The sequence below is a fragment of the Podarcis gaigeae genome (assembly GCF_964106915.1).
Source record: "Podarcis gaigeae genome assembly, chromosome: 3".
NCBI lineage: Eukaryota > Metazoa > Chordata > Lepidosauria > Squamata > Lacertidae > Podarcis > Podarcis gaigeae.
In genome coordinates this window covers 25,981,162-26,000,287 of record NC_139680.1, presented here as the reverse complement: position 1 = coordinate 26,000,287, position 19,126 = coordinate 25,981,162, and the positions used below count along the sequence as shown (strand labels likewise).

General features: G+C 40.7%; 2 protein-coding genes across 18 annotated transcripts in view; one reads left to right on the top strand and one right to left on the bottom strand.

The window, feature by feature from the left end:
- The window catches only part of TRAPPC12 (trafficking protein particle complex subunit 12), a 647,809-nt gene that overhangs the window by 596,340 nt on the left and 32,343 nt on the right, over positions 1–19,126 (bottom strand). The window lies entirely within an intron of this gene.
- MYT1L (myelin transcription factor 1 like) overlaps positions 1–19,126 on the top strand; it is a 282,351-nt gene that overhangs the window by 252,851 nt on the left and 10,374 nt on the right. For all 17 annotated transcript variants that reach the window (XM_083729979.1, XM_083729970.1, XM_083729982.1 and 14 more), the window contains 3 exons: positions 12,148–12,210; positions 15,690–15,773; positions 17,325–17,546. In XM_083729979.1, the coding sequence (XP_083586105.1) occupies positions 12,148–12,210; positions 15,690–15,773; positions 17,325–17,546 (369 nt within the window). The remainder of the gene's footprint in view (positions 1–12,147; positions 12,211–15,689; positions 15,774–17,324; positions 17,547–19,126) is intronic.

The following is a 19,126-nucleotide window of genomic DNA, read 5'->3' as shown; positions in this document are numbered from 1 at the left end:
AGGGAAATGCATTCTGGTGGCAGATTCCAGAAGCCATTAATTCTGATTTGGGAGAAGACTCTTGGGAAGATGATAAATGATCCAAAAGTTTCTCAAAAAAAACCCTCTCATGCATGTGCATTGATCCAGACTGGTGATGTCACCAGCCTATAAGAATTTGCCAGGCTGAATTTTGCAATTTCTCAGTATATGAGGTGAGAGAGAAGTTTTTAAACTCTGTTTTTCGGTTTTTCAAATACATGGAGTCTGACGGCCCTGAATTAATAATGAATATTAGTCCAGTGAAAGAGGTGGTTAATTCTTCATTTATCCCCACTCCCTGGCATATGATGCCTTCTGTTAGTAGGTGGTTCCGCTTTGATGGCTCTGTCATTGTCAGCCTGCTAAATAGTCCAGCGGAACGCCTTCTGTTCTAGAACCCAGTTGCGGACAATTTTATGGGTGTGTGGTTCAACAAGCAAAAAAATTATTCTATGAAAAATTGGAGTGTGGATTATATCAACATTTGGGTCAAGGCACAGAACTAGTGCAGTAACACTGTACCACTGCAGTTTGCAGGTTAAAGTACGCAGTATGTTCACCCCCATGGCAACTCGACAATTCAGCATTTGTTTCCACTCTACAAAATATAACTGTACTGTAATTAGTTTAGTCCCTGTTTTATGCCATATCTATGGGTATGAATGCATGGACAGATGGAGTGTGATTGAACTCACCGGCCTTTCCCTACTGACCTTCCTGTATTCATCTGTAACTCTGAACAGAGCCTGCATAAGCTTCAGGCTGAACATGAAGGTTCTGTCGTGTGGCCAGAATAAGAAAATGCCCCCTCTACTAATCTGTGTGTATACCAATGTTACAAATACTGTTGATCCCCATCCAAGTCCTGCAATGAGCTTTACCAACCCACCCAACCCCATAAATATTATTATTAAATTATTACTGTGATATTAAGATGTCCCAAAAATTGTGAGCAATTAAAATTATTAGTAGGGTTGGAATGATTAATAAAGAAGATGCAGGAGGAAAAATATTAACATAAGGACCCACAAAGGGGAGGGGGGAGTCTTTGGGGGATTTATGGAATACTCTATTTTTGTTTTGGTTGTTTGGCAATTGTTTGAAAATTTCAATGCCTGAAAATTAAATAATTTTAAAAAAACAATTGCAAGGGGTTTTGTAGCAACTTTTGCAATTCAGAAGTATAACTGATCTCTTATTTAGGCCATGGGATTATAAGCAGAATATCTAAAAGCAATCACCACCTGCCCAGATCCCAGTGCAGCATACCAGTACTATGGCTGGTTCACACATGACAGTGGTGCCCACACAGTACCCTAGTAGACTAGGCTTCTGGCCCAGCTGCATTATGTTGGGCTACCATTTGCCCTTGTCTGCATAGGCGGTATACAGGGACGTTTCGAGTTGCATACTCCTATGTAACTTCATTGCACAAAGAAACTATAGACCAGATACCAACATATAGGAGATACTGAACTCATATAATTATATCAAAATTAACTATTGTCCCATACACCATACTGAAGTGGCTGTCGTTTCCAAGAACTTCATAATTAACATTTCGTTTGAAGTGGCTGTCGTTTCCAATAACTTCATAATTAAGATTTCATCTTGAAAGGTGATCACATTGAAAGCCGGCAAGAGCTACAAGAGCAGTTCTACACATGTTTACACAAAAGTAACCTCAGTAGGACGTACTCCAAGAATATACATAGGGTTGCAGCATTAATTAACTTGCTATTTTCCTTTAAAACTTTGCAAACTTATTCAGTTTTTACATGGTGCCCTCAAACAGACACCTTTATTTACTTGTACTACAATCCTATGTACACTTTCTTCAGAGTAAATTTAATTTAATTTAGTGGGGCTTGCATAAAATGGATAAGGTTGGATTGTCATGTTGTGATTAAACTTGGCTTTAAATAGAAATTGCTGTAAATAAAGCCCTGCTTCATTTGGGACTTACTCAAAGCGTCTCACTGGGATCTCATTCCAGATTTTGTAGCTTAAGCAGAATGAAAAGTCACCCTCTCAGTCTCTCAGCATTATAAATATTCCAGACTGAGACTATAGTGTCACAGTCAGATACAGTATTACAAAACCAAGATCACTATATCCTCATGAGGCATAGAGTCTAAGCCATTTGCCAGTATCCAAATACCCATGCTCCTATCAACATAGAATCAGCTACAGGTCAGTACAGCTCATACCCTAATGTACCAGTGCAATGTTTCTTTAGTATACACACAAATAGGTATGCTAAGTTGAGACACAGATCCCAATAGATATCCAAGTAGAATATATCCATGGAAAATGATGTTCAATCAGGAATCCCACTGTACTTATACATCTGAAGATAAATCTGATTAGTGCCCCACCTCATTAAACAATAAAACATAAATATGCAGACCTAATAACTCAGAAGTAATGGCATCAATGGGATTCACAATGGGAACCTAAATCAAATCAATTCAATTAATGACATTTTATTAATATATGTAACCTGTTAATCTTATAATTTTTCATAATTTTCTTACAGTTTCTTACAAAACATCATGTTTGGTTTAGTCTGTTGGTAATAATTTTAATCATAGAAAACTCATTTCTAAATTATTTAATAAATAACATGAATTGTATGATCTAGTCAAGTTAATATCTCTTTTTGTTGTAAATATATTTGCTGGTCTGCTTGTCTCAAGTATCAAGCTTAGGGTTCATTCCAAAACACCTTAACTGAGGGTAAACCTGAATGAATATGAATTAAAAAAAATAAAAAATTGCCCAGTAGCACCTTAGAGACCAGCTAAGTTTGTTCTGGGTATAAGGTTTCGTGTGCATGCACAGGAAAGCTTATACCCAGAAGAAACTTAGTTGGTCTCTAAGGTGCTACTGGACAATTTTTTAAATTTGTTTAGACTACGTCAGACCAGAATGGCTACCTACCTGAATCTGAATGAATATAGTTGGACTTACTTAGGAGTAAACATGTCCAGGATTACACTGCAAAGGCCTAATTGTGGCCATCCTGCACATACGTGCATAATGCCAATGAATCTTTTCAAGTACTCTCTATGCTATAGATTTATTCCATTTTGTTTACCATCAGTTTTACTAATTTTAGTAGAATATATTTCCATAAGACTCATTGCTGTTTTCTTCCAAGTTACTTGTGCTTAGGAATATTAGTAGACCCTATCAATAATCAATTTATTTGTAAAGAAAACCCAAAAAAAACCCATCCAGGCCATAACAAAACAATATTATGTACATTACTGGTGTAAAACAGAAGATAACAGGGAACATTTCCCAAGTTAACACTTAAAAACGGTCTTGGCAAGTCACTAAAAGGCCCAGTTTTGGCATGTAGCCTTCCTAATTTTCTAGGCCTTTACACAATCAAATTTGCAGCCCTCACAGTATTATGTTCAAACATATTTCCAAACAGGTAACTCATGATCTGCTCAACAGGGTATTCTGGAATCTTACCCAGAGAGAGGCACCAACTCATGGGGGCCAAGCACTTTTGGTCTCCCCTAATCTTTTTTTGAGAGAGTTCCAAGCCCCTCTCCAGTGTCCCAAAAAATCAGGGGGTGAAGGAGGCTGAGTGCAGAGCCAAGCATGACACAGCTTCAGTTCCTGGCTCCTCCTCCTCCTGCCACTGAGGAGAATGTGGGTTAAAGCAGCCTGCATTCAGTTACAGTGGCAGGAGCCACCAGCCATTGAAGCTGCACTGTCGCCATGTTTGGCTCCACCCCAGCTCCTCTTGAACATTGCGCATGCAGCGTCCGCCCCCCGTCCATCGCCCCTGAAAGCTAACACCTCTGTGCCCAGAAGAGATTGTAACAGGAAATTCTGAGCGGCTGTTTCTGGGGGGCAAAAGAGAAGAAATAGAGCAACATCCTCTGTAAGCCCTGACCAAAACTAGCACACCAGTTGCTCATAGGTAACCCAATTACATTACCCTCTGATAGTCTCCAATAAAATAGTTTGAAGCCTAGAAGTGAGTCTTAGCTAGTTCTCTCAGAACACTTTTCAAGATAAGTGCTCTTGTGTGAGATATCCCATTCATCATGAATAAGCATGCTATAGCAGTACCTATAATTCTATTTCTGTTGAGGAGCTTTCCCTTCCTGCAATTCTGTATGTTTGTAACTTTTCTGGCACATTCATTTTAATCAGGGTTGGCAAACCAGTTTTTAAATTGAGGCCACATTCATCCTTGGCTAATCCTCTAGGGGTCTCATGCCAGTAATAAAGGTAAAGGTCCAGTTGTGACCAATTCTGGGGTTGCGGTGCCCATCTCGCTTTATTGGCCGAGGGAGCCAGCGTACAGCTTCCGGGTCATGTGGCCAGCATGACTAAGCCGCTTCTGGCGAACCAGAGCAGCACACGGAAACGCCGTTTACCTTCCCGCCAGAGTGGTACCTATTTATCTACTTGCATGCCAGTAGCAGGGGTGCCAAAAGCATATGTAGTCACTGCACACTCCTGCACGGGGGGATGCACTCAGGTACACAGCCCCCCGCAACAGATCTGTGCATATCCACTGTGGAGATCTGTGCACATACTCTAAAGATTTGTGTACATCTGCTGAGGAGGGGATAGATAGAAGGAAGTTAATGATAGAATCCTCAGGTAAAAACACTTAAGGATTGCCATGCAGATTGTGATTTCTAGGCACAGGTCTGGGGGGCTTTCTCGTCTGTCCTGCCACTTTACCCAGGAATACCTGCCGTTTACTGCTAAGTCTTAAAAAAAGTCAGTCAGGCTTTCTGCGGATTGACACTTGTTCCAATTCAGCAGTAAACAGCGTTTTTTCCTGGGGAAAGCTGCAGGGCAAATGAAAAATACCTCGGATCCATGCCTACAGTAGAAAGCACAAGATAGTCACAAGAATGGACGAGCCCAGAGACGATGCCCAATGGAAGCAAAGAAATGATGCGGCACATCCTAATCAGCGTTGGACCAAAGGAGTAGGTGGGCTTCTGCTGAATCATGTTTTAAAGACATGATTTAAAGACAACCTGTTTATTGAGCATTCATTCTGATTTGTTTGCAGGGAGAGCAGGTTATCCCACACTTTACACTGTTTCCCCATTACTTTTCTTATCGCAGTGGGCCTCTTTCGAATGGAAGCTGGTGTGTTGCTTAATACGCCCCCAATCAACTGTATTTGTGTAACCTGGTTTTGCCAGTATGTGACAAAATCCCTCTCGCAAATAGAAACAGTCAGGAAGTGCCCTAAGAGTCCCTCAGCAATAAGCTGCGTCTGCTCACTTGGCATTTGCATACAAAGCTGAGCAGAAGTGCAAACAAATGGATTCCCATTGTCCCACCACATTCAAACATTAAGAAATCCCATAAGAACATAAAAGTAGCCCTACTGGAGGAAACCAATGGTCAATTTGGTTAAACATCCTTCTTCCTACAGAGCTCAGTCAGTCACCTCCCAGGAAGACCACAACAGGGCTTGAAAACAATAGCCTTCTCCTTAAGAACCCCTGTTTGGTGGCATAAACATGGAGGTTTGTTTGTTTATTATTTTACAAGATCTATTCATTTTCTATGCCTTAAAAGGGGAGCTGTCAAGATCCAAACCGGTCTCTGTTGTCTTTTAATTCTATGGGGTTGGTCAGGGACTGAGAAGCATGACGCCTGGTTCTGCAACTGCTCCCTTTGTCTTAATTCCACAAGGTTCCCTAGTCTCTCTTCTCTATCATCACAAGTCAATATTGCCCCTCTTTTTCTCTTCCACATCCCACAAGTCTCTCACCCCTCCCCTCTATTTTTTACTGGCTCCCCCTCCCTTCCCCCCCTTTATATTCCTGTTAGCTGAGAGCCAGCATGGTGTAGTGGTTAAGAGCGGTAGTCTCGTAATCTGGTGAACCGGGTTCGCGTCTCCGCTCCTCCACATGCAGCTGCTGGGTGACCTTGGGCTAGTCACACTTCTCTGAAGTCTCTCAGCCCCACTCAGCTCACAGAGTGTTTGTTGTGGGAGAGGAAGGGAAAAGAGATTGTTAGCCGCTTTGAGAATCCTTCGGGTAGTGATAAAGCGAGATATCAAATCCAAACTCATTATGGCATCAAGAGCACATGAGGCTTTAACGTTCCCCGTAATTCACCCACAGAAGTAGTATGGCTGGGAAGTAGTATGGGGAAAAAGCTCTTTACCACTTACTGCCTGCTTTCTCACATCAAAACTCTGTCAAAACTCTACACTTTATGATTGCCTTAAGCAAGATAACTAGTGGACAACCTAATCTACAACTAGCATACAAATCAAATCTTGAAACCCCTGGTTCAGAACTTGCCATCTTAACTTTTTCACAGTGGGGGACTAGGAGATGAATCTCTCCCAAGTCAGTCCAGAGAACAATGGTTGTGAGGTGACTGATAAATGCAATATATTTATTTATTTAGAAAGTTTGTCTTCCACTGTTGCTTTTTTGAGGACATTGCCTAGCAACTAAAAATCCATATTGTTACATACAGGTAAAGAACTGGGGTTCCTGTAGTGCTGATTCAGCTGACAGTGGCCCTGATTTGGGGCTAGTGGTGATTCATCTGATCTTTACCCCCGTGGTGTACATCTTCTGTCTTCTAGCCATGGTGTTAATTATGGCTTTGTGGGATTCTGCCATACCAGAATATGGGCTTTCCCTGACTCCATAGTGGTGTTCCTTCCCTTTCCTTCTGCTGCACAAATCATTTTCATTTCCTCATCTCATTATTGATTCCCATTTTAACCTTTGGCTTTCCTTCTGCTCTGCATGGCTGATTCAGCAGCCTATTTCTACACCCCTAAGCATGCAATCTTATTTGAATGATGTAAAATGTCTTCAACTCAAGCAAAGCTTTGAAAAGCACTGTCTGTTTGTAGAAATTGCAATAGAAATATTTTATTTACTTTTTCAGTGTTTATGATTCAGCATCTTATCTTCCCCTTAAACTTTAAATCTATAGAAAAATTATGTGCTAATACAACTTTATGGTAATGAACGACCTATCTTTTTTTCTGCTTAGAGAATTTGACAGTCTTAATACGCCATCTATATATCAGATAAAATCAATGATTATCTTTTGTCTCTGTGAACCATCAGTTCAGTCTTTCATTCTCCCTCTCTAAGCACAGGCTATTGAAAAGTTCTTCATTTCTTTCCCTCAGTAACAACTGCAAAATCTATTCATGCTTTCTCTACCTGTTGCTAAAATCCTTGCCCATATCCTGGTAATCTTCTTGCCTTGCTATTACAGTTGCTTTTTCCATGGCATTATCCTTCTTCTGGGTCAGTCCAGAATCCCTGCAACAAAATCCTCCCCACTTTTGATGATATGATCATCTCACATCTCCTTAAGGCTGTGACTTGGCTTCCTAATACCTTCTAGATCAGCTTCAAAAGCCCCATCCTTATATGTGAGGCACTCAAGTACCATGCAATAGGATGATATTTCTTATTTCCTTTTTCCTTTCAGAATAATTTTCATCCCTGGTCTCCTACATGTATGATCAAAATCAAGTCAAAGCTGCTGTTTCAAATGTCTTGGTCACTTCATTCAAAAGACATGATGTGACCTTACTGAATGGTGTTTAATCCTTAACAGGATTAAAGTACTCTTGCCTAAATTGTGCAACGTCTTCAATGGGATCAAGAGCAGTGATCTTCCTCTACTAAATCCCAGCTCATTTTGTGACTTTCCCCTCAAAATCTCCACTCCAATGCATTTTGTATTTCCCTTGATTTACCAATGGTTCTAAAGCACTACGCCAAGGTATGGTTACATGGTACACATTTGGTATACATCACCCTATGACTTATTAGCTGGCACACTGAATGCCCACTTATTTAAGAAGGTCCTTTTGCCTTTTATAAGTTTGATGGCCATATCACCCACAGTGTTATTGGAATGAGAGGAAGATGTAGGGCCAAACCGCATATGAGGCAAGGTGAGGCAATTGCCTCAAGCGGCAGGATCCACAGGGGTACCAGATCCTGATGTAGATCTTTATTGCCCCCTCGTTCCTGATGTAGATCTTCACTTACCCCTTCTTCCTCGTCAAGGAGGAGGATGCTATTTTGTGGTTCACCCACCTCAGGTGCCAAAATGTCTTGTTCTGGCCCAGGGCAGATGTGTTGTTTGCTTGAGTAGCACTCGTTATGTTTTCCCTTCTAGTATGTCTGAGGCTAGAAACATAGATAAGGTATAGAGAACTCACTGCACTGCCACTTTAATTGTGTTGTGACTTCTGTTTTCATATTACGTCTGTCTCTAAAATACTAGTGAATCGAAATGTTGATAATATATCAACATTGCCTCTTCCTCCTTGCTCGCCTGCTGATATTGCTTCCTCCTCCAGCTGGGAAGCTTCCACAGCTTCCTTCTCGAGCACTCAGCCTTTGCCTTTGAACCACAGGAGCTCTCATCAGAGATCCCTCCATCTTCAGCCATTGCATGTTAGTTATGGAGAGTCTGTTTACTTGAGCTCCAATGACACTTGTATTTTGGGGGGGACATGAATTGCAGTTTGTTTGTCTTTGCATAAGTCATGTCTAGGTTCCACCACCACAGGCCTACATCACAATTTGGGTATGACATAATTCAGCCCAGCTCTGCAGCGAATGCTGCATGGCTAGTGGTGATTTCAGCTTCTGGTGGAGCTATTGCAGGACAAACTCACAACAAAACTAAACTAAAACCCCACAGCTGCAATCCAGGCAAAGTAAAAAGGTTGAGACAATTCAATTATCCATGCCAGAGGTTTATTCTAACAATGATGTGAATCTGCACTTGCAACTTTTTTTATCCCACTATCTGAGCTATTAGGCTTCCAAACTGCAAAAATTGAGTCTTAGGTCAATCATACACCACATTTGAGTATTTGAGGAAGAGTGGCAGATTGTGTGTCAAAGGAGAAGTTGCTATGTGTTTTGGATATAACTGTCTTTTTACAGAGTGAGTCCCTTCAAGCTCCATCTTCTCTTACCTGAAAATGCCCTCTTGGAGAACAGTTGCTTCCCACCCTGGTTATGTTTGCAGGGTTTGCCTGTTTTCTGGCTTTGATGGTTATTTGGGGCCAGTCTTTTCTCCACTTTGACTCTGCCCTTGAAGGTGCACTCCATTGTCTCTCGAAACAGACAGAGGCCAACAACAGCATCTGGGTCTAAATGTCAAGGCACTGATGGGTGGGTAACCCATTGGAGTTCTACTTTTTCTACCACAAATGGATTAACCATCCAGTGCATGAGCATTTTACCTGTGTTTACTGATGGTGCACATCAAAAAAATTGGTCCCAGTATTCTTTTCAGTGTGCCAATCCTGGGAGCATAAAATATAGGTATATACTATTAAAAGTTTCATCCTATTGCCTTTTTTGCACTAACTTTTTTTTTGTTAACATTTCTTCACCAATTCATCAGTGCAGCAAACAATAGCAAGAAATTGTTTTCATGTGAACACAGGCACATTTTAATTAGTTCATTATTGTAAGTAGTTTTCCATAGTTCTGAGTAATTAAAACAAAGAAAACCTAGAAAGGCTTTCAATTTAAAATGCCTTTGTAGCAAGCAGTGCTTTCAAGATCATTCTTACAGACTTGGATCCTCAATATGTTACCATAAATTGCTTCTGAAAGGACTTGTCTGTTGACCACTTCCTCAGTTCATAGGTTTATTCTCTCTTTTCCCACTGTCACAATCTCTTAACTCAGCCCAAAGTGAGGTGAGGAGAACATAATTCATTCTGTCAGTAGCCCTGGAGAATGCTGTTGGAAGCAGTGCCTGTATGAATGGGGGTACATATCACTCATCTTATCATTCTTTCTCCTGAAAATAAAATTTGTGGGGGAAATGTAATCTAGTTAATCTAATACCAAGTTAATAAATGAGTCGTGAACTGAGATAATGAATGTGATCTCTTCCTCCCCCTACCTCCTTTTTAATACTATAGAAGGGAGCGATTTGCTGCTTAATGAAAAGTTGCCCTCTAGGTCAGTCTCAGATTTGTCAGCTTGTTAGCAAAGGAAGTTCCACTCGGCAGAATTGCTGCTGGTTAGTCTGGTGGAGGGAAAGCTTGGATCTTTAAAATGTGTCACACACACACACACCCCTGAGATAATTCTGAATTACATAGAAGTTTACACCCAGTGCTGCAGAACATAGGAACACTGCAAAATGGAATTGCACGGCAGCCCTGGAATTTGAAAAAACAACAACAAGATTTAACTGAAGCATTTTCCAGTTCTGAAAAGTGTGTTTAATGTAAAAAGAAAGACAGAAAGAGTCTCTTGACTGGAGGGTAAACCACAGCCTTAAAGAGCTGAAAAGCCATAATTAAATCATGCATTGATTCTGAAAATGTGTGCTACATGAGAGTCTAAAAAAATAATAAAAATGTGTTGCGGGAGGAGGGGTGGAGAAGCAAAGAGCAGTCACACCAGTGGCATCGCCATGACAACCGTGCTATAGTCGGGCCTATAGGACCTTTCCTGCCAAAAGTGAGGGAGATCACTGTCCCACTGGGTGGCTTTGTCCTGTGATGGCGTGTTACATGGCGCAGTGGCATTATACACTATGACAGAGCCTAACTTCTTTTGACACAAGCCCCAACTGACACGGCTTGAGCTAATAATGTCATGCCACTTTGTGGGTGCGGTGAACTCCTTCTCCCGCCTCCATTGCTCAGCAAATGCTGCATGCGGCATTGCAAAGGGGTACTTTGCCCACTTTATTTTTGTATCCTGACATGGGTGGGATATGTAAAGAGAGAGAGAAAGAGAGGGAGGGAGGGAGGGAGGGAGGGAGAAGAGGAAGAAAGAACGGAAGGGCCACAGTAGGCGGGGGGGGGGGGGATCAAACCTCAGCTATATGAACTTGCTGCCTTCAAGCTTTAATATTTGTGATTACTAAGAAGAGCAGAAAAACAGAGTAGACTTAGAAATCCAGGGAAAAGTTATTAAACTAGATAGTTGCCAGGATTTGAATGATCTCAGACCTGTTTCTGTTTAGGATTTGTTTGGGGTTTTGTTTGTTTGTTTGTACGTTTGTTTTTTGGTGGTAAAACTTTCTAGGCTGTAAAATGGTGAATTCCTAAAGATGCTAGCAGTTGAGCTTTCTATAAATTATGTAAGTCTGACAATCCGGTGTAAAGTTTTTAAGTATTTAGGCAAGTAATAATAATAATAATAATGAATCTTGGCTTTTGCCCACAAGAGGGCAGTATACTTTTTGTTGTTGTTTTGTCCTGCCTAGCTTTCTTCTGCCTTGCTAGAAGGACTTTTCCTCTGTTGAAGAAATCTTCCTAGCTAAATCAACATCATTCATTGCCTGGCTGTGACGATGTACATTAATTACCTGCGAAATATTACAACTAGCATGTAATGTTGCTGTTGTTACGCTAACATCAGTGCAGTTCTTGTCCTTTTCCTGTTGTGGGTTTGCAAATTCAGAGACTTGGGTCATTTGTTGTTGATACTGAAGATATCCAGGAGCTGATGGCTGGGGAGGGGATTGCAGGGTCTGGTATGATCAGGCATCTTCCAAGAAACTCAAACCAGTAGGGAGTTCAACTCTAAACCCTGGAGTCTCTGCTGCTAATCTGCCTTACTGTTGCCTGCCCTCATCCCATTACAGAGGAATGAGGTGGGGTAATAAATCTCTACACACACCCTTGTCATCTCCCTTGGGTAGGTGGTCAGATTTGCCCATGGAAAAGCAAGTGAATGGACAAAAGCAACAATGGCAAAGAGAAGGAGGCGAACTCACAGAAAGAATATTGTCCAAAAGACACCACCTCCCACCCCAAACCTGGAACTGGCACTGGTTGACCTAAAAAGAAGCACATTTATGCTTGTGATTAATAGCATTTTCAACACAAAAGCAGGAGAATGCTATTGCACTCATTTCGTGCTTGTGGGCTTCCTATCTGGTTGGCCATTGGAAAAATCATACTTGACTATATAGGCCTTTGGAAGGTGTTTGTTTTTTTTTAATCTCCGGCAAATGTTCAGTGAAAGAGGCTTTATGGAATTTCCACTGTAAGCACAACTGGGCAAATGCCAAGGTTTCTGATAATGTAGGCTTTTATGTCTCCCAAACAAGTTACTCAAACAACTCTCTTGTTTCTTTTAGGTGTCCCACACCTGGTTGTGATGGCTCTGGGCATATTACCGGAAATTATGCTTCACATCGAAGGTATGTAAAAGGTTGAGCTCATTATCACAGTGATTTCCATTTCATGGGTCGACTTGGTCTTGGTCTTGAATCACAAGGCCCACCAGCAAAGGGCGTTGGGGAGCTGTGCTTGTCAAGTATCTTCAGTTACTGCACTCAGTGTGTATTCACAACAGATCCAGCCAACAACTAAGATCATTGTAAAAATGAGTAAGTCTCAAAACAAATCGATACTCAGCTACAAACAACTCATTATATTGAAAACTGGTAATGGCAACATTAAATAAAAAGTTACAATTCATTTATAGACTCAAAACAAACACCACAGCAAAATTCAGCCACATCAAATGCACAGACAAATTAAGGTGCCAGTATAATAGGGTTCAAAAGTCCCAAAGCAATTGGAATGATTGTTTCAAGCATGTGACTGTTGTCACATGGAGTTCGGCCTCACACAAAAGAAATATTGCTACAGGTGCCTATCTCCCTACTTATTACTTCAGATACTTCTTTGTGAACTTCCTGGTTTTTGTTTGTCTTTTAAAAAAAATATATTTCAACCTGCATTTTCAACCAGATCTTTGAGACAGCTCACAAAAAAGCACACCTAAATGTCAATATAAAAGCACCATCACAAATTTGTAAAAGGGGCACATGGTTACGGATGAATTATTACCAGTTTTCAGGCTTAAAAAAATGATGATGATGATAGCCACCCTCCTAAAACAAACTGACAAACAATGAGAGTCTCTAGCATTGTGGGATTTCAGAACCATAACTATTCACAACTGAGATGGAGCAAGAGGATTAAACAGTTCCTCCTTTCACCTGCAGCCCCCTGCATCACTCCCACATTATTCCAGAGTGTTCCCCAAAACTCTGGGCAATATTTTCAGGGGGCTTCAGTGGAAATCAGCATCTCCCACCTTTGCTTCTTGCCAACAGGAGGATCCTTTCATTTGACTTATGCTCACAGAGTCTCAGAGTCCAAGCCATGGCTTCTTAGGAAGTTTCATTTTAGACATAACATTTGAAGCAGACAGATCACTTCTTGCTGTAGCATTACAGGTTTTGGTTTAATGCAGTTCTTGACACAATCTACCATATATGCTAAAATGCCCGGAACTTTATGGAAATTGTTTCTTATTACTTGGTGTTTCAGCTAGTCTATATTTATTCACATCCACATCAGCTGGTCCATATACAAGCTGCTCCAATCCGTATCATGTAAATAACCTTAAAATGGGCTTACATTGATTGTGTCTGGTTACTGGTAAGTTAATCACATGCCAATATCCATAGGAAGGTAGAAAGGATTACGTTCACAGGTAGAAAGGATTATGCTACGATTCCCAGCACCCTTAACAAACTACAGTTCAGAAGATTTTTTAGGAGAAGCCATGTGGTTTAAATGTACAGTGTGTACGCAGCCCTTGTTGCTAATCTCATTCTAAAATAATGTATCAGTGACCAGGGCTGTTTGCACACCGTACACTGAAAGCACACAAACCCCAAATCTTGTAAACCGTGGTTTGTTAAAGGTGCTGGGAATTGTAGTTCTGTGAGCGACAAACTACAGCTTTCAGCATTCTTGCGGGGCTGGGTGGGTGCTTTAAGTGTATTGTGTGCATGCAGCTTAGGAGAAGTTACAAGAAGTAAACATGATCAGGTGGGAGGTGACTTGGGCCTCCAGGAATCCTGATTTATTTTGTTCAAAAACCCACCTTTAGAATCAGGTTACCAAGGAGATTCCGTTTCCAAGTCCCAGTTACTGAAAGGCCTCTCATAAACTAAAGTCAGGACTACATATGACATGCACCATGGGCCTATGGCTAAAACCTCTATCCCTGGGTCAAATTCTCTTCCTTGTGTAATATGTAGATATATACTTATCATATGTCATGGCAGCATTATGTTCTAAGTTTCTTCATTCCTAGTCCGCCTCATTCATTGGTAGTGGCAGCAAGAAAGTTTGCAAATGTGATGATATTGTATTCCTACACAAAGGGGTGGGGGGAAGCTTTGATGCAAATGCTCCTTTCTGCAGCAGCCCTATAAATGGGGCTGGCAGCAGACTTCACGAGTTCCTTGGCATGGTGTCACCAAAGAACGCCACTCACCCACCACAACCAGAACAGGGCTTGTCTATAGTCCTGGTCCCGTTGGGATTCTAGATGTTAAACATCATAAAGTTCTGTGCTTCCCTATACCTATAAAATAGATCTGTAAGAATTTATAGGCATAGGGCTGGTTCATGTGGATTAATTAAACATGGTGGGTGACGACCACAACTGCAGCACTGAAACTGCTCTGGGGGCCCAGCAAGAAGAGTGATGAACAAGGGAAGACCAATGGGAAACCTTCTGAGCCAACTGGGTCCTTGACCAGTGCCTGGTCTAGCTCACCTCTGGCACCAGGTCTGCATACGCTTCATATAATGTCCAGTTCCTAACCCTTTCTAACTTCTGGCTTTTCGCTGGACTTTGTCACATTATTTTTCAATGAATATGTGGAGGTGAACTGAGGTTGAACCTGCTGTTTCCTTCCCCACCCTCCTTGCATTAGCTGTGCCTGTTTGCACAGGGCCTGTGTGCTGACAACATGCATGATTTGGACTCCGTGTAATCAGGGAATGTCAATTCTGCAAGACCCAGACTACATATACAACTTGTACATATATAGACTCAGGCACGAGCAACACATAATGGTTGAAAAGGGAGCTACCCTGATAATTAATGCTATCCCCCCCCCCCAATTTAGATTGCCATGAAAGCAACAGTTCCGTGTGTATAGTAATTGATATCATGAATTCAAACTCTTTTTTTATAAGAAAGATGTGTTATAATGGCAGGCCTCAAAGTGCCTTGGCCTCATTCATATTGCAAACCACTCCTGCTTAAAAATGAGAAGCCACATTCTAGTTTTGATATTGTGATCAATACAATTTGCATCAAGTACTAGCCCTAAAGTTTTGAATTCTTCATAAGAAAGAAGGAATGCATCACAACCTCCAGTTACACTATAGAAAACAGAAAGGCATCCCCATGTGTTAATAAATAATATACCGTGGGGAAAGGGAAATGAAAAGGTTTTTGTGTCTTCTTTAAATGATTCATTCACCACTTGCCTCTCTGTTTTACCTTTCCCTTCCCCCTTGGCCATAAATTACACATAGCTTTCTGACTTTCTCAGCTCACATTCTTCTGAAGCCCATCAGTGTCATAGCTGGAGACACTATTAGCAAGAGATTTAATGCACAGTTGTCCTTGTCTTCTAAGGGACTTGGTCCATAAGGGTCCTGGAAAGCAATTTCGTTTTGCAGTGAGAGGAAATCATGATTCATGGGCTCCCTCTTGTGGTGTGAATAGAACTGCTAAAGTCAATGCAGAAAGGATGTCGTCTGCAAGTAACGTTTGCAGAAAGTTTAATTCTCTAGGACACTTAAGAGAATTATTTTTAGAATTAAGGTGTTCAGTCTTGAAATGATTTCTTTCATTCAGTCTTTCTGGTTGTCCACGAGCAAAGAAAAGTGGGATCAGGATAGTACAAAGCAAAGAAGACAAGGAAGATCAAGAGCCAATTAGGTAAGCATGAATCTAGTCAACTTCTTATGAACATGCTCAGCTATCTATTCTGCCTGTTTTCTTCATGGATACATATTTGAATGACAATAAGACACTTCTACATGCAAGTTAGTTGTTTTTAAATCTGTACGACTTCATATATGCATGCATTCACACACACACACAAATATATATATACTCATATATATTCACACACACACATATGTGCCTGGAAAGATTTGAATTAAATGCAGCTTTCATAGTATTCGTTCAACATCTGACCAAATACTATTGCTGAAGAAAATGAACAAATGAACTAGAAGCTGGTGGATGCATTGTGCTTTTGATCAAGAATATGCACACATGAGTCTGTTGCCCATCTATAATCTAGAGTCTCGGGCACTCACAGATTTTCTGTGCCTAGCCATGGGAGAAGTTTGAGGAGAGCATACGGATGCTTTCTCTTCCTATAGCCAACAGCAGGACAGCTGTGCAACACAGCCGCTTTCTTTGTATGTACAGCATACCATTTGCCTCCCCAGCTCTTTGAGGTTTTCTATGATATTGTATGGCTCTCTAGGATCATTGGCCACACCCTGCACCAGACATGAATTTTTTAAAAGCTGTCATTTTAAGGGGCAATTTAAAATACAATGAGAAACATAAGGGGTTTTTTTTTTGTTTTGTTTTGTGTCTGTTTCATAATAACAAAAGCAGAGCCAAACCTGCACACAACATTCAGTTCTAATCACAACTCCTGGGTACTAAATTTAAGACTTTCCTATTTTATAAAAGCAGTTGGCAAAGTCTGCATGAAAAATCCGGGATCTTCTCACTAACAAGCACGTTCACTGTTTATCACCCAGGGAGGCACAAATCTGGTTTTGCACATAACACGAAGCCCTGCTTTAGTAAATGATGGTTTATTAAATTATGGCTTAGCATTCTATTCCAGCAACTTAACTATGGCCTATTTACTGCCAACTAACCACATTAAGAAGCCTTGGTTTGTTCTTGACTGGCAAACCTTGGTTTATTTCATTTATGGCTTGGCACTCTGTGTGAAACTAGCGCCCTTCCTTAATAGTGGTTTGTTTGGCCACCCCACTCCACAACATTCACCGTGTTACAAACACACAAGGGAAAAGGAGCTGGAAATCAGACTAAACTTTGGGGAAATAAGCCAAAGTTCCTTCGGTAATCTGTGAAACAATTTATGGTTAATTCATGGTTTCTTAAACAAACATGTCTTGGTGTTATGTGCAGACCTGGTCAGTAACAAAAGTTTGCTAAATTGGCGGTTACCATATCCCACTGTGTCGACATTACATCACAGTTACACAGAGCTTGTTAGTGGAATGTTCCCAATTCCATTAGCATCTTTTATGTTTGTGTTGCATTTCTTGTTGGTGTTCTTGGTGGGGGTTTTTGTTGTTGTTGTTTGCTTTTTCTTTTAAGCCATAAAGCATGGTTGTTCTTTTTTTATGTGAGATTTATTTTGACTTTGTTGTAGAGGCTGCCAGGTATATGATGGCAAGACAATAAAGTTTATTTCATCTATCTGCTATCCAGATGTCCAGTTCCTGGTTGTGACGGTCAGGGTCATATAACCGGGAAATATGCATCTCACCGTAGTGCATCCGGATGCCCTCTAGCTACTAAAAGGCAAAAGGATGGGTATTTGAATGGCTCCCAGTTTTCTTGGAAGTCAGTGAAGACGGAAGGTATGTCATGTCCGACCCCAGGATGTGATGGTTCAGGACATGTCAGTGGTAGTTTTCTTACACATAGGAGGTAAGTAACTGCAGAGGTTTTCCCCCTCCTATCTAACTGTACCTTATTTGAAATAAGCTCTCCATTGGCCACGGTGTGCAAGTCTCTTTAAATTAATTTCAACACGTTATTCTGTGAAAAAAAGAGTCAACCAAGATTTCTTGGGTATGAATCTAGATAGAACTACCTAGCTCATGTTTATGACACCCTTGAAACAAATTAGAGCCTATCTTATAATTAGCTGCCTTGAAAGTTTATCAAATAAAAACCAAAAATTGGCACACGGTACTTATTTGTTAATCTGCTTTAAGAAAACAATATTGGGGTCGAATCATTATTATAAGATTAAGATTTTAGTCTTATGTTAATTTTATTAGAGAATCTGCAGCTTAGATTTGCCTAAACTCAACTAGATGTTCTAATCTGCACCATCTCCAAGTACAAACCTCCATGGTTTTTGTAAGCTTTTTGCTAGCAGAACATAGTTTGCCCATGGTTCACTTGTCCAAAGTTAGTAAAGATGCTTTTCAAACATGCCTTAACCCGAGAACTCTGAAGAGAGAGAGAAAAGGTATTGAAAGGGGGAAATGTTTTACCTACATTAACTAGCCCTTTTACTGAAGCTATAGAACAATTAGTGGTAACTAATTGGTGTCGTCCTGATGGTGATGCCAATGAGCAGTTTCAAAACTTGTTGACTGTTGATTGTGGAAAGTAGATTATATTTACATATATATATAGAGAGAGAGAGAGAAAGAGAGAGAGAGATCCCTTAGGAAAGAAAAGCATATTAAACAGGCACACTTCTAAATCTAATACTTAATGCAGAATGAGCGGGAACAAATCAGAATTAGCCGAAACAAACCTGTCCTGTTCTGCCTCCATACACAGGAGAAGGCTGGGTGGGCAGAAGAGAATCAGAATAGTTCTATCATTCCTGAAGAGTTCTTACGCTATGGAATAGAAATTCTGTTATTAAATATATAAAAAAAAACAATAAATTTGTATTCCGATGAACCACATAGTATACTGCCTAGTTTGCTCCTGTATATGGTTATGGCATGGAAGCATACCAGCCGAAGGCAGAAGACCATACCTATGTAAGTGCTATGGAGCTCATTTCCTTTACGTATCTCCTGGGCTTGCATGCCACTGCAGTTTCTGTAGTACTTCAGCCTGGAAAGACCTCCCTTTCAAAGACCCAAGACCGGAGCAAAGACAATAACACCATTACTCTTATTCTTTTTACAATTAATTTATTAATCACCTTCTAAACCGCCATCTCAATGTGAGAAATGCAGTAGATAATGAAAAACAGTTAAAAGCACGAAAGCAGCAAATGCATTTAAAACAAGACTAAAACTCTATGACAAAGGCTGGGAAAGCCTGTCGTTGCCTGGTGTGTTATTGAATTCTGAGCTGTTGTGTTGGACAACTTTATGAGTTAGGCATATGACATGTATCAGCCTCCAAGATAAATCTTTTCACAATCTGTGGGGTTTGTTGATAACGTGTTCTGACAAAGGAAAGAAACAATTTAGCTCACCTGGATTCTTAAGCCTTGTGCCAACCATGTGAATGTCCCTCCCAGAGTAGGCAGA